General features: G+C 39.1%; 1 protein-coding gene and 1 long non-coding RNA gene across 12 annotated transcripts in view; one reads left to right on the forward strand and one right to left on the reverse strand.

Annotated features, from left to right (window-relative positions):
* Positions 1-16,059, forward strand: part of MYZAP (myocardial zonula adherens protein) — a 99,363-nt gene that overhangs the window by 72,790 nt on the left and 10,514 nt on the right. For 4 of the 7 annotated variants that reach the window (XM_082388141.1, XM_082388145.1, XM_082388142.1 and 1 more), the window contains one exon: positions 8,312-8,412. In XM_082388141.1, coding sequence (XP_082244267.1) covers positions 8,312-8,412 — 101 coding nt within the window. The other 3 variants (XM_082388143.1, XM_082388144.1, XR_014243419.1) reach the window with 3 other exon arrangements.
* The window catches only part of LOC309626846, a 75,395-nt gene that overhangs the window by 24,445 nt on the left and 34,891 nt on the right, over positions 1-16,059 (reverse strand). The gene's annotated exons all lie outside the window — the stretch shown is intronic.

A 16,059-nucleotide genomic window follows, 5' to 3' on the forward strand; every position in this document is an offset into this window, starting at 1 on the left:
CCTCCTCTTCTTTAAATAGAGAATGTAGATGATTTTGGTCCTTGAATTCATCATGTGTACTTACCAATGCTAAAACTCATTCTATTTTGCTACTCCCACCCCCATCAGATCCCTAGAAGTTTGCGCTAGCCTGGCCCCATCAGACTACGTTTTCATCAATGGATTCAAAAATCTGTCTGATGTGAAAATATGCCCATTCTATTTTTTTTCCAAATAACTTTTTATTCACTCATCTCTTGAAGAACTATCCCATCCCCTATTTCCAATATAGAAAATTTTATTAAAATAAAATTATGAGTGTCTATCTTCATAAGGTTGATCAGCTTTCTAAATCTGAACAGATTCCATTTCATTTTTCTCTGCTGAAAATCCTCAACTTACAGCTCAACTCAGAAGTCAGAGGAAAGGAGACAAATGTCTTGGTTTTGTCCATCCTGCATTTAACGTGTGTTGTGTGGCACATAAACCTCTCAATGTGTCTGCTGTGCATTCCTGGGTCAATTATGAATTTTCCTGTGCAACGCTAGGGCGGCAGCACCAGGCACCATGTACGAGTTTTATTGGACAAGCATTCTTGTTTGGTGCATGTGTTACAGCTCCGGCTGCTCCCTCCCCTGGGCTTGAGGGAGCTGGGGGAGGAGGTGGCTGCCATTCATTTGTGACATAATTTCCCCAAAATGCCAAGAGGTGCCATTACCAGGTCCTTCTTTTCGGGAAGGCGCACAGCCTCCCAAGCCCCTGGGTGGTCTGTATTTCACAGCTCAACACAAGGTGGTGGTATTTGAAAGGAAAACCCTGGAATCTGATTCTCGGTCCTGGAAGCAATCTCTTCCCCAGCACGGGCCAGGCGGCCAGCTGAGGCTGCTCTTTAGTCATAGTCGGCAAGACTCTGAGTGGAGTGTCCTTGCTTTCCTGTATCAACACCTGTCCTTTTATTAAGTATTTCTGTCGTCCCTCTCTAATTTCCTCCTACTGCCCATATTCAGGCTCTCATCATCTTTTTTTCTGTCTTGTCAACCTTGTATTAATTCATGTAAATAAAGCTGCATCTTTTTAAAGCGTACGGTGACAGATGTTAACTAGACATACTGTGGTGATCATTTTGCAGTGTGTACAAATACCAAGTCGTTATGTTGTACAGCTGAAACTAATATAATGTTATATGTCAATTAAACCTAAATTTTTAAAAAAGTATATAATTTAATGAATTTTGACAGTTGTATATACCTGTGAAACCACCACTGCAGTCAAGATATAGAACATTTCCATTATTCCCCAAAGACCTCTCTGTTTCCCTTTTGCAGTCCATCTCTCCATTCACCCCCAGGCAACCAGGGATCTTTTTTGGACTTGTTTGCATTTTGTATAAATGGAATCATATATTTGTGTGTTCTTTTGTGTCTAGCTAGCTTCTTTCACTCAGCATAAGGATTTGAGATATATCCATGTTATATGCATTCTTTTGTGGCAGAATATTTTTTATTGTATTAAGATTCCATAGTTTATTTCTCCATTCTCCTGCTGATATACATTTGGGTTATTTCCAGTTTGGGGCTACTGTGAATAAAGCTGCTGTGAACATTACAAGTCATTATGTGGACATATGGTTTATTCCTGTTGGGTAAATTCCTAGTAATGGAATGGCTGGGATGTATGGTAGATATAGGTTTAACTTTTTAAGAAACTGTCAGTTTATCAAAGGAGTCGTATATTTTACCTTCCCACCAGCAGTTGGAATGTTCCAGTTTCTCCACATCCTCATCCTCACTTAGTACTGTCAGTCTTTGTAATGTAGCCATTCTAGAGGGTGTGTGGTGGTATCTCACTGTGGTTTTTATTTGCATTTCCATGGTCACTAGCGATGCTAAGCATGTTTTAAATGCTTATTGGCCATTTGTATATATTCTTTTTTGAAGTGTCTGTTCAAATCTTTGGCCCATTATTTTACTGAGTTTTTACTTTTCTTATTTATTGAGTTGCTAAGAGTTCTTTATGTATTCTGGATACCAGTTCTTTGTCAGATATATGTACTGTGAATATTTTCTCCCATTTCATGACCTGCTTTTTCATTTTCTTAATGATATCTTTTGGAGAAATTTTTGGTTTTGGTTTTTATTTTTGATAAAGTTCAATTTATCAGTTTTTTTCTGTATGGTTTCTGCTTTGTGTCCTAAGAAATCTTTGGTCACAGAGATTTTCTCCTATGATTTCCTCTAAAAATTGTATAATTTTTGCTTTTCAATTTAGATCTAAGATCCATTTGGAGTTAATTTTTGTGTTTTGTGTGAAGTAAGGATTGATATTCTTTTTTTTACCATAGCTATCCAACTGTTTCCTTTTAATGTCTCCTTAATTTCTGATATTGATCATTTGTCCCCTTTCCCCCTTCTTTGATCAGTCTAGCTAGAGTGTTATCAATTTTGTTGTTTTAAAAAAAATTAAAATAGCTTTTGGCTTTGTCGATATTCTCTATTATCTGTTTTCTGTTTTATTGAGTTTTGCTCTGATATTTATATTCCCTGCCTTCTAATTATTTTGGTATTACTTTGCTCTTCTTTTTCTAGCTTCTTGAGGTAGACCTTAGGTCATTGATTTTAGACCTTTCTTTTTAAATATAAGCCTTTAAAGCTCTAACTGTCCCTCTGAGTTCTGCTTCAGCTGCAACCTGCAAGTTTTGATATGCTGTATTCAGCATATCAAAATATTTTCTAATTTCCTTTGAGATTCTTCTTTGACTTATGGATTATTTAGAAGTGTGTTGTTTAACTTCCAAATATTTGAGGTGTTCTTAGGTATCTCATTGTTTTTGATTTCTAATTTGTCATGGTCCTAGAACATACTTTGTATGGTTTTCATTCTGTTAAATTTATTGAGACTTGTTTTATGGCTCAGCATATGGTTTTTCTTGGTTGAATATTGTAAAGAAAAAAAAGTCTTCTGCTCTTTTTGTGTTCTATAAATACCAATAAGATTTAGGTCGTTGATAATATTGTTTAAATTATTTATGATTTTACTGTTTTTGTATAATTGTTCTCTCTATTGCTGAGAGAGGGGTGTTAAAATCCCTTGCTATGGCTTTAAACTGTCTCTTTCTTTAATTTTGTTATTTTTTTACTTCATATATTCTGAAGCTTTGTTATTAGGTACATAATTTTTGACTGTTGTGTTTTGGAGATGAATTGATCTCTTTATTATGAAATGTTGGTCACTACCTTTGTTCATACTCTTTGTCTTGAAGTCTATTTCATCTGGTATTAATATTACCCTTTCTGCCCTCTTATGTTTACTGTTTATATGGTATATCTTTTTCCATCCACTTATTTTTAACTGATCTGTGTCTCTCTATTTAAGGTAAATATTCAGTACATCTCCTATAGACAATATATAGTTAGGTCTTGGTTTTTTTAAACATTCTGATATTCTGTCTTATATTGAAGTATACTGTTCATTGACATTTAATTATTATTGATATGGCTGGATTTATTTAGGTCTGCCATTTTATTATTATTTTATTACTTTTTATTTTATTTCATTTTATTATTTTATTTTTGGCCGCGTTGGGTCTTTGTTGCTGCGCGCGGGGGGCTACTCTTCGTTGCGGTGCACGGGCTTCTCATTGCGATGGCTTCTCTTGTTGTGGAGCACGGGCTCTAGGCGCACGAGCTTCAGTAGTTGTGGCTTGCAGGCTCTAGAGCACAGGCTCAGTAGTTGTGGCACACGGGCTTAGTTGCTCTGTGGCATGTGGGATCTTCCCGGACCAGGGCTCGAACCCGTGTCCCCTGCATTGGCAGGCGGATTCTTAACCACTGTGCCACAAGGGAAGTCCCTATTATTTGTTTTCTATTTAGTCCCTCTGGTTTGTTTTGTCTGTCTTGTTCCCCTCTCTTGCATTCTTTTGGATTATTCCAGTATTTTTTAGAATTCCATTTTAATTTATCTATTGGCATTTGCTGTGTCTTTAATATTTTAGTGGTTGCTCTAGGTATTACAATATACTTCATTAAGTGTTCACAGTCCACTTAGAGGTAATATTGTACCATTTCATGAAAAATGTAGAAGTCTTGGAATGATAAGGTCCATCTACCCCTACCCCTGCTGTTAGAGTTATCTCATGTATTGTATCTTATACATACTATAAACCCACAGTACATTGTTATAGTTTTTAACAGTCATAGGTATTTTAGAGAAATTAAGAGAAAATAATCATCTTTTATGTTTACTCATATAGTATTTATTTCTGACGTTCTTTACTCATTTCTGAAAATCTGAGTTTCTTTCTAGTATCATCTCTCTTCAGCCTGAAGAACTTTTATTTATTAGCACTTTGTATAGAGCAGGCCAGCTGGGGACAAATTCACTTAGTTTTTCTTATTTGAAAGTAAGGCCTCTAGTTCACCTTCATTACTGAAATATATAGAGTTCTAGGTTGACAGTTTCTTTCTTTTAGTACTCACTCCCTTCTGGCTTTCGTAGTTTTTGATGAGCAACTTTTGGTAACTCAAATTATCGTTCCCCTATATGTAACAGGATGGCTTTCAAGGTTTTTCTTTGTGTTTTTCAGTAGTTTGACTCTGATTTGCCAAGGTATGCTTCTCTTTGAATTTATTGTCTGGGTTTGCTGATTCTTGAATTTGTATACTTATGTCTTTCACCAAATATGGGAAAATTTCAGCCATTATTTCTTTTCTCCTCCCGCCCCCCCCAAGAATCTGGAGATGTAAGTGCTTTTCTTTCTTTCTTTTTTTCCTAGCCATTATTTCTTTGAATATTTTTTCTCAAGTTTCTCCCTCCTTTCCTTCTGTGATTCCAGCATCTCTATGTTAGGCTTTTAGAAATTGTCCCACAGTTCCATGAAGTTCCATTTATTATTTTCAACATTTTCTTTAGCTTATTTTGATTGATTTCTATTAATTTGTCTCTGTGTCCTCAAGTTTACTACTGACTCCTTCCTTTGTCATATCCATTCTTAAGTCAATCTAGTGATTTTTAAATTTCAGGCATTGTATTTTTCTGTTCTAAAGTTACCATTTGTTTTCTATTTATATTTTCTATTTCTTTCTGTTTTTTTTTTTTACTCCTTCATCAGTGATGTAAAGGAAAATAGGCTTGTAATTGTTTTAAAAGGTAAAGAATCTGGTTAGACTCAATTGCACCCTGCCATAATGTAGTGGGTGATGGCTTAGATCTCAGTTCAGTTCTTTAAGCCTTGGCTGCAGACTTCTTTTACTTTGCCCGACACATACGTGGTTTAGGGGTCTGCCAGAGACTCGAACTGAGTTTATATACAGAATTCAGAATTTCAGTCTTCTCTGACCCTTCCTTTTTGGCTTCCCCCTTACTCTTGGTAACCCTGGTTATTCTTCTATCCCGTAGACTCCTACTGGTTTTCTTCTACCAGAAAGATGATTTTTCTATTGAATTTTTACTGTGTCTGTGCTGACAGCACCATGACTGTACTGCTCTTGGGCAAAGCTGCAAACAAAAACAAATGAATCACAGAGAAGCCATTCAGTGCTTGTCATTTGCTCCAAGTTTTACCTCCCCTCTAAAACTTGCCTATCCTTGTTGAGTCTTTAAAGACCTCAGCAGTTATCTTTTGTCCCAGGTTGATAGCTGTTCTTTGAAGGAGGATCTATTCGTTAAGCGCTTACTCCTATATACTAGCAGTGCAGCTCTCACTCTACCTGGAAAATTGCAATGACCTCCTTGATTGATCTTCCTTGCCTATAGTTTTATTTCCTTCCAATATAATTTCCACTTGGAGCCCAAGTGTTTGAAATAAAATCTTGACCTTGGTCTTATAGGATTGGGTGTAGAGTCTTGGTAATGGCATACACAGTCCTTTATAACTAACTCCTGCCCTCCTGCATACTGCAGTCAGGTGCCTGTTCTCAATCTGGTATGTTTCCATAATTCTGGATTACTTATCCCTTTTGTTTCCTTTACTCTCTTCCCCTTGCATAATTCCAGGAAATCTTCACAGACAATTCAGTCCTTTTCCCCATTTTGAGTTAGGCATCCCCTCTGAATCACCCCATAATACTCTCTAGGTCCCTCTGGCATGGGACTTGTGACTTTGTTCTGTGATTTTCTGCTTAGGTGTCTGTACCTGCAAAAGACTGAGCTCCTCAAAGGTTGCAAATCATGACCTATTTCTTTAACTGCCAACATCCTCCCCCTACCTGATTTTATATACTACCTGATACATACTCAGGGTATTTTTGGGTTTTTTTTTAACTGATAGTATTACATTTTTAAGAGTATAAGTTTTTGTATCAGTGCTTCAGTGGATAGCTGATGCGTACACATAGAGCTCCTCTGGAAGAGAACAAAGGAATTGGGGCTACCAGTCCACTATTCACTGTGTACCAGTTGGGGCATGCCTGCTAACCTTGTCTTTTATGCCCCTTAACTATAGGAACTCAGCCCAGCATTTTAAGAAATCCTCATGATTAAAGTCTACATTAAGAAAGGATAAAACAGTAGGATTGCTGAAGCTTGTTAATGGGCAGGCCTCTTCTCCCTTTCTCTTTCCATATGAATGGAAGAGTTCAAATATTTTCGGTGAAGCTGTGTGTGTGTGTGTGTGTGTGTGTGTGTGTGTAAATGGTGATGAACCCCTGGCAGTTAGCCAGCACCATTCTCCCATACTGAGCACCAGGTGATAGATGCAGAGCCCATAGATCTGTCATGGCTTGTCAGCTGCTAGGGAACCTGGAATGCATTCTCTTCCTTTATGCTGTTTCCCATTTATCGGAAGGGATTCCTAGACCTTTACATCCTGCAGAACATGAGTTTGTACCAGAGCTGCTGCTTTGCACCTTGGTATCAGACATTCAGAGCAGGAGCTCTTTCAAAACAAATGAGCTTCTGTTTCCAAAGAACTTTTCAACTTTCATGTGTTGTCTAGTGTCTCAGAATACAGTGCCTTAGCTGCAGCTCCAACTTAAAAAGACAAATGCTTAATTTGTTTCTAGTTATGCAAATAAAATGCTCATTTTAAAAGCATATATATATTTATTCAATAAATATTTATCTCGTGTCTCCTACATACCACGCATGCTCTGATAATACAGCCAGAAAGATAGTTAACGGTCACTGCCTCATGAAAATTTAGTCTAGTATTACAGAAAATATATAGAATGACTTCTTAAAAAAAAAATCCAAAAATCTCTGAATTTTTTTAAATGTGTGTTTTTGGCCTTTGGATTTTAAGCACCAGCACTTCATCTATTTTTCTTTAATTTAATTAATTAATTAATTTTTGGTTGCATTGGGTCTTTGTTGCTGCATGAGGGCTTTTCTCTAGTTGCGGCGAGCAGGGGCTACTCTCTGTTGTGGTGTGCGGGCTTCTCATTGCGGTGGCTTCTCTTGTTGTGGAGCATGGGCTTTAGGCGTGTGGGCTTCAGTAGTTGTGACATGTGGGCTCTAGAGCACAGGCTCAGTAGTTGTGGTGCATGGGCTTAGTTGCTCCGTGGCATGTGGGACCTTCCCAGACCAGGGCTCGAACCCATGTCGTCTGCATTGGCAGGCAGATTCTTAACCACTGTGCCACGAGGGAAGTCCAACACTTCATCTATTTTCATTTCAAAACCCTCAACACTCTTGCTCCCTTGTCCTTCATTTCCCCACGGGGCAAATTTCCAATTCTAATCATCAACCTATGTAATGTTTGGCTCTGGCCTGAAAAGAAACTATTTAGAATGCTAATTTTAATCCCAAGGAACTTGTTCTACTTTATATGTTTGAGATTCTGAATTTTCCACACCTATGAAATACTAGTTATTAAGTTACACAGGTATTTCCCACTACATTAATAGACTTACTCATTTTATAGTTTAATGAGGGAGTATTAAAACATGAGCTGTACCTTATTTATAATTGCAAAAAAAGTGATAAATATCTAAATGCCATCAATAAGAAACTAGTTAAATAATGTAGATCCATACAATGGAATGCTATGAACCCATTAAAATAATTTGTTGACATAAAAAGAAAACTAATAAACATGGAAAGAGTCACAACAAATTGTTGAGTGGGGAAAAGCAGCAAATAATGGTATAGAGTAGGATATTTTGTTTGTTTCCATTTAGGTAAAATTGGATACATATGTTATGTCTATGCACTCTATCTGTAAGGATTCAATCAATGTATTTCTTCAATTCCTACTGTGTAAGAGGCACTTAATAAATACACTGTGATAGATGTCTGTGTCTAGGGGGAAATCTGGATAATACATATAAATTGCATCATACGTATTTGTGGGGGAACGTAATTGCTTTACTAAAAGTACTTTTTTCCTCATCTCTAGAATAATGAACTACAAAGCAGGTTGGACTATTTAATAGAAACCCAGCGCAAGACTGAAGTGGAAACCAGAGAGGTTGGAGTGGGCTGTGATCTTCTACCCAGGTATTTAAGAATTTCCTGGTTTTCCAACTCAAATTCCCTTTTGACTTAAGAAAATACTTTCCTGGGCTGTTATTCCCAGAATTGCATTCTTTCTCTCGAAAGTACTTCTGCAAAGAGAAGTTGTGGCTGCTGAGGGGTCTGACTGGCTTCTGCGGAGTGGGGAGATTGTGCAGGGCACACGGGGTGGAGAAGGAGAGACCTGGGGAAGCCACTTCAGAGAGAGATGGGCCCTATCAGTGAATGCATGCATTTGGTCCTTCATTTATTCATTCATTTGTTCATTGAACAAATATCTGTTGAGTACCTTCCCTGTGCCAGACAGTGATGATAGAGAGAGGAATGAGATTGGGTTCCTGCCCCAGAGTGCAGTCTGCAAGGGAAGTCAGACATGCAGGCAGACGTTTTCAATGGTGTGCTTTAGTAACAAAGGAGGGAGACTCTAAACCTTGAACAAAATCTGTCTGTTCCCCAGTACTGTAACAGAGTGTCGTCAAGCATTGGACCAGATTCAGAAATACATGATCCGCTTCAGTCATGAGCAGATAAACAGTAACTATAACCTGGTTTGTTCAGTTGCATTTCTGAGCTAGAGGACTGAGCCATGTGTTATTAAGCTGCTCACAAGCCCAGTACCTGGCTCTCTCCATAGTCAGATCAGCGAGACCCAGTAACCAACCCACTGTCTCTAGGTGCTCAAAACTGTGCTTGGCCCAAAGAGGACAGAAAACAAGTTTATAACAAGGACACTGATGGTACATAGCTTGTGACTGAGGTAACCAAAGTCACAAAGTGCCTCATACACTGTGCGTAGGAAGGTGTATTTTTATGTGACTAGGGGCATTTGTGTGTGTCATGTTAGACATTAGTAGGTCAGAAAAATGTAGGCTCCAGGCCTTGAATGGTTACATGGGTGGGAAACAGGGATGAGCTGATCGCCAGAATGGGCTGTAGAAGACCTGGTTCTCATCCTTGAGGTTAGTAGTTGCAGGATGTGTTCAGGCTGGCCTCTCTTTGCTGAGGCCTCGGTTTCCCAATCTGTTAAGTCAGTTGACTAGGTGACTTCTCAGCTCTAACCAGCTCTAACATTGAGGAACAATGTCTCATCTCCTTCCCTATTTTATTCATTACTGATGTCTTTTTTGTTCATTAAAATGAGCCACTTGCGATTCTCAAAGTATTTACCAAAAGCAGGATTAAGCTTTTTTTTTTTGACATTATTCTCATTTATGTTGCTTGCTTTTTGGTAAAAACAAGGCAATTTTATCATTCTGATGTCATTAACAGAAAATGTTTATTTAAAAAAAGAAGGAAAAGAATGTGTAAATAGACTCCAGGTCTCATCAATGCAGGGGACAAAGTACTTGATAAAAATAGGACCCAAAAGAATGATTGATCATGTCCAGGCGCAACTTTAAAAATATAAATAGTTTGGCTATTTTCCTCCTTTTTTATTCTTCAAGAACCAAGTGGTTTAGTTCCCTCTAATTGCCCACATAATAAATCTTATTTGGTTAAGACTCGTACAAAACTATGCCTGAAACCAATAAATTGTTTGTTTTCTAATTCCCACATTTTGGCTTAAAGCAAGGTTTTCAATTTGTATGCCGAGGGATAGCCTGAAGCAAACTTTTATGGCTAAGTTATGAAACCACAAAGTGGTTTTCATAATGGAAGTGCTGACAGACCCTTAACTTATGGCCACGCTGAACTTGGAAGCCACTTTAGTATCTAAAAGCAGCTTTTCCATAAATGTAACATTTGGTTTCCCCCAGGATCCATCTTAGCACTTTAACTACCTGGGTCAATCAGCAGAGGAAATGAAAACTACGTATCCACATTTCCGAAAAGGCAGAGTAATATTTCATTTGTTTCCTCACGAATATTTATGAAGTGCCTACTATGTGACAGACGCCGTGCACGTCTGGGTGGCGAGGAGCACAGCATCTTGAGAGGTGATTCAGGGCAGTGGTTTTCCACCTGTGCTTTTTGGAACTGCGTGCTGTGTGCTAGGGCGCCGGGAGGGGCCTCCAGGGGTGAGGGGGTGAGCAAGGAGCTGGCCTGTGGGGACCGTCCCCCCTCAAAAAAAAACAACCTGACAAACTTAGCTTTTAGTGTGTTTTTTATGTTAGATTCCAAGTAAGATTTTGCTTGAATAAAAGAGCTCTGTGGTCAAAATCAAATTGGAACCCCCAATCTAGTTTAATCTCCCTGTTTTATAGACACCAAAATCGAGGCCCAGAGAGATAAAGGGATTCCCTAGAAGCCACACAGCCAGGATTTGAACCATACCTTTGCAGTCCTGGTATGGTACATCTGTAGTTTTAAAATACGCAATAGAGCTGCTAAATTGTGTCACGTCTGTTCTAATACAATTCCTGGTTCTCACTTGGACTTCAAACTTGCATCTAACTAATAAAAAGATTCCATGGTGTTTTCCAGAATATTTTAAAAACAGTCTCCAGAAAAGTAATGAATTAAGCCTCAGTTATGCAGATGCGTTTTGTTCTTACTCCCTGTTCTCCTGCAGAGAACTTGGCAGCGCAGTCCAGTTGGGAAGGCTCAGGCTGTGGGTTCCCTGCCCAGTCAGCTGCTGGGCAAGTTACTCAGTCTCTCTTAAACCTCTGTGATTTCATCCTTAAAATGGGAATGAAGATGACAATATCAAATTTTATAGGGTTGTGAAGAGGATTAAATGAAAACATGTATATAAAGCATTTAGCAAGGTAATTGGACCAAAGTTAGGAACTTAATAAATAATAGCTAGTATCCCTATTATCCAAATCAAAACTCTGATTTTACATGTAAGACACTGGATCAAGTATTTTTTAAAAATTTTATTGGAGTATAGTTGATTTACAATGTTGTGTTAATTTCAGGTGTACAGCAAAGTGATTCAGTTATATATATATATATACATATATATTCATTCTTTTTCAGATTCTCTTCTCATACAGGTTATCACAGAATATTGAGTAGAGTACCCTGGGCTATACAGTAGGTCCTTGTTGGTTATCTGTCTTACATATAGTAGTGTGTGTATGTTAATCCCAAGCTCCTGATTTATCCCTTCTGCCCACATTTCCCTTTTGGTAACCATAAGTTTTCAATATCTGTAGGTCTGTTTCTGTTTTGAAAATAAGTTCATCTGTATCATTTTTAAAAATTAGATTCCACATGAGTGATATCATATATTTGTCTTTGTCTTACTTCACTTAGTATGAAAATCTCTAGGTCCATCCATGTTGCTGCAAATGGCATAGTTTCATTCTTTTTTATGGCTGAGTAATATTCCATTGTATATAGGTACCACACCTTCTTTATCCATTCCTCTGTTGCTGGACATTTAGGTTGCTTCCATGTCTTAGCTGTTGTAAATAGTGCTGCAATGAACATTGGGGTGCATGTATCTTTTTGAATTATGGTTTTCTCCAGATATATATGCCCAGGAGTGGGATTGCTGGGTCATATGGTAGTCCTATTTTTAGTTTTTTAAGGAACGTCCATACTGTTTTCCATAGTGGTTGTACCAATTTACATTCCCACCAACACAATGTAGGAGGATTTCCTTTCCTCCACACACTCTTCAGCATTTATTGTTTGTACACTTGGATGATGGCCATTCTGACTGGTGTAAAATATGTCATTGTAATTTTGATTTGCATTTCTCTGACAATTAGTGATCGCATGAGTGATCTTTTCATGTGCTTTTTGGCCATCTGTATGTCTTCTTTGGAGAAATGTCTATTTAGGTGTTCTGCTCGTTTTTTGATTGGGTTGTGTTTTTTTGACATAGAGTTGCATGAGCCGTTTGTATATTTTGGAGATTAATCCCTTGTCGGTTGCTTTGTTTGCAAATATTTTCTCCCATTCTGTGGGTTGTCTTTTCATTTTGTTCATGGTTTCCTTTGCTGTGCAGAAGCTTTTAAGTTTAATTTTGTCTCATTTGTTTATTTTTTTAAATTTTCATTACTCTAGGAGGTAGATCCAAAAAGATATTGCTGTGATTTATGATTTATGTCAAAGAGTGTTCTGCCTGTGTTTTCCTCTAAGAGTTTTATAGTGTCCAGCCCTACATTTAGGTCTTTGATCCATTTTGGGTTTATTTTTGTGTATGGTGTTAGAGAATGTTCTAATTTCATTCTTTTACATGTAGCTGTCCAGTTTTCCCAGCACCACTTACTGAAGAGAGTGTCTTTTACTCCACTATATATTCTTGCTTCCTTTTCATAGGTTAGTTGACAATAGGTGTGTGAGTTTATTTCCAGGCTTTCCATCCTGTTCCAGACACTGTATCAAATATAAGTAAATTTGAGTGTGCTACAACATTTCATTAACTTATTTTGGCGGCTGTTAAGTGATTTTATTAAATGGATTGATAGCTTAATCAAGTGGATAGTGCTTTAGTATGTATCGAGCTCTTCAATTAAACTATTAGTGGTCTGGAACCCTCTGGACACTGTGTAAAACTCTGGAAGCCCCAGTGATTGATGAGGTCTCTGTCAGCTGTGACATCAGAGGTGTCCCAGTGTGTTGCAGGCACTGGGCACAAAGCCCAGTACTGCTGTAAAGCAGTATGGCACCTACGACCCATTTCTCCATATACCTGCAAGTCTTACATGCTATGCTACTGCTAATAGCATTTGACTTACAATTAGAGCTGCTCTATTTTTATGTGCTCCTGAAAAAATTTGAAATCAGCCTGTTCATATAGAGCCATTAAGCCCCTTGTATTACCTTGTCCCCACCCCTGACCACTTCCCCTGTCCCTGCCAGCACTGTGCACTCCTGTGGACAAGAACCCTAGGCTCCCATCCCCTACTCTAGCATTTTCCTGATGCTCAATAAACATTTCACTGGCAGACTGAATGAAAGTTCCACACCAAGTGAGAAAGGACTTGAAAGAGGCAATTCTTGCTTACGTTTTGCTTCTTAGTGTTTATTCTCTCTCCTCACTAGAATGTAAGCTCCATGAGGGCAGGGATTTACATCCGTGTCACTAACTGCAGTCTTCCTGGGACTGACTTAGAGCAGGGCCTCACACCAGGCAGGCCCTCAATCAATATTTGTTGAATGGAGCCATCTCTCTGTAGCATTTGATGGTTCTTCCTAAGCAGAAGAATATCTGCTTCCTGTGGGACTCTCCTCTCCTGGTTCTTTCCCTACTTCCCTGGCCTGTCCTCCATCTTCTTGGATGGCTCCTCTTTCTGCTCCCAGATCCCCACCATGGGTGCTCCTAAGGGTTCTATCTTGGCAACACTCGTTCCTGCAAAGATGGCATCCAGTCTCACGGAGTTACCTCTTTCTTCCCTGTGGCTGTGCTGTCAGGTAGGTCAGACCTCTCTCTTGCATACAAGTCCTCATTCCCGGCCGTCTGCTGGGCGCCACTTGCTCTTCATACCCACCCTATCCATAGCTGAATACATCGTTTTTTCCCATCAAAGTCAGATCCTCTAGTTGTGGTTAAGAGCGGTGGCTTGGAAATTAGACCTGGGTCTGGGTCCTGGATCTGCCTCTTGCTATATCTATAGCTTTGGACAAATCTCTAACCCCTTTGAATCTATTTCCTTACCAAGAATGGGAAGATAGATAGATAGATTTTGACAGTAATTCCTCCTGAAACTTGCTGAGATGATTAAGATACAGGCATAAAGTGCCCAGTGTAGTGACCACGTTTGCATATTTCTGTTGATGCCGCCACCACTGCTCCTGTTGCCTAAGCTCAGTATTCTGCAGTCACCTTTGAGCTGTGAATTGCTTTGTCCTGGAATCACTCACTCGTACGGGGCTGGCTTTTTCCTTCATGACTTGCTTCACACCTCTCCACTCCCACTGCACCAGCCTCCTGGAGACCAGTGTTCTAAGCTACTCAGTCCCATCCCTGCCTCCAGTTTCTTCTCAAATTCTCCCCCTCCTTCATCTCATCTTTGTGTTGCACAGATTTCTGGAAAGCAAGGAGAGAGGGAAGAGGTGCGAAGGCACTCACCATGATTTCAGGGGCTTTTAAACACCTATTTAAAAGAGAAACTCAAGAGTTTGATTTGAAAAGTTCGATATATATTAAAGCCATTGAGAGCAATTTTAGGTCAGCTAGCCTTCATTCAAAGAGAAAAGTGGAAAACAAAATATTGAACACCAATAAAAAAAGAGACTTCTTTCTCTTGCCCCTTAGTGAAACTCAATTTCCAGTGAACTCATAAATTATGTCTTACTAAATAGGTACAATTTAATGAAAAATATTCCTTGTTGTCATAAGTGCCCTGTGCATAGTAAGTGCTTTAAAATGCCTATGTTTTCATATTTCTGTTGTAGAAACCAAAACACAAAGTAGCTTTTTGTCAAAGCTTTATTTGCTGCCGCTGCTATTGTTTCCCCCAAGGGAACTGCCCCTTTATGGATTAATAAAAGGTTAACAATAGCCTTAATGTGTTAAAAGAAAATGGCTGAATTTTCATTCTGGGGTTGAAATTATTTGTGTTCTTGAAAACCTGTTATTTCCTAGTGATCAACTAAATAAAATATCTCACTTCTTTTTGAAAGAGTGGGATATATGAGAGCCTGTTTTTGAAACCAGAGGGTTCACCTTTATAAATATTTCTGAATTTTATGGGCTTTTAGGATATTGTCACAAGACTATTTCTGTTCTGTGGAATTTTCACAGGAGTTGGCACAAATTGCCATCTGGCTCCTGCCCCTGGCACTCCACTAAATTGCCTGGTCAGGTCACTGGGGACCCCTGAATTGCCAGATCTTGCGGGTTCCTCTCTGTGCCAGGTGAAGGTGACATTCTGACCACTCACTCCTCGAAATCCGTCGTCCTCTGCTTCCCTGTGTCATCCATCTATGTAGTGATAGTTCTGTGCCTGGCCTGAGTGAGCTGCTGAGGTCATGAAGATAAGCAAGATATGGTTTTCATACTTCATGAAATTATAACTAGCAGAGGATGTATATAGACCAGTGGGTGCAATGAGATGCTTCCAGTAGTGTGTCACAAGCCTCTGTGACAGTCATTTTCAAGGGGAGGAGAGCATGGAAGAAGTATTGAATCTCTTGGGGAGAGACATGTGAAGTTTAACATTCCCCCCCAAGCTTCTAATACACCCTTTTAAGAAGTTGTCTCCCAACCATAGTTGAAAATCACTGCAGGGTAATGGGAGATATTACTGATGGGAAAGTTTAGCAAAAAAGTGAACCTTGTGTAAGCAGAAAATTGAGCAGTGCTGCTCAAGGAAACTGAGAGACACAGAGAAAGGAATGATAGTTTCTATCACTGCTGCAGGGAACTGGGGAGACTGTCACAGACGAGGCAATGTTTGGTTTGAATCTTGGAATATAGGCAGGAATTCATCAGATCGACTTGATGAGGGAAGCATTCAAGGCAGAGGGGACAGCTGAGGATGGCAGAGCTGTGAAGCAGTGTGTAAATAAGAGCTGTGTTTCTTAGCAAGGCCAGGCAGGAGATATAACAGTAGAAGGTGGAGGCCTTTACACCCTGCAGAGGAGTTTAGACTCCATCCAGGAAGCAAGGGGGAGACTTTGAAGAGTTTTAAGAACAGTAATATGGACACACCTGGTGGCACAGTGGTTAAGCATCTGCCTGCCAATGCAGAGGACAGGGGTTCGACCCCTGGTCCGAAGAATCTGCCTGCC

This window comes from Balaenoptera borealis (assembly GCF_965194805.1).
Source record: "Balaenoptera borealis genome assembly, chromosome: 3".
NCBI lineage: Eukaryota > Metazoa > Chordata > Mammalia > Artiodactyla > Balaenopteridae > Balaenoptera > Balaenoptera borealis.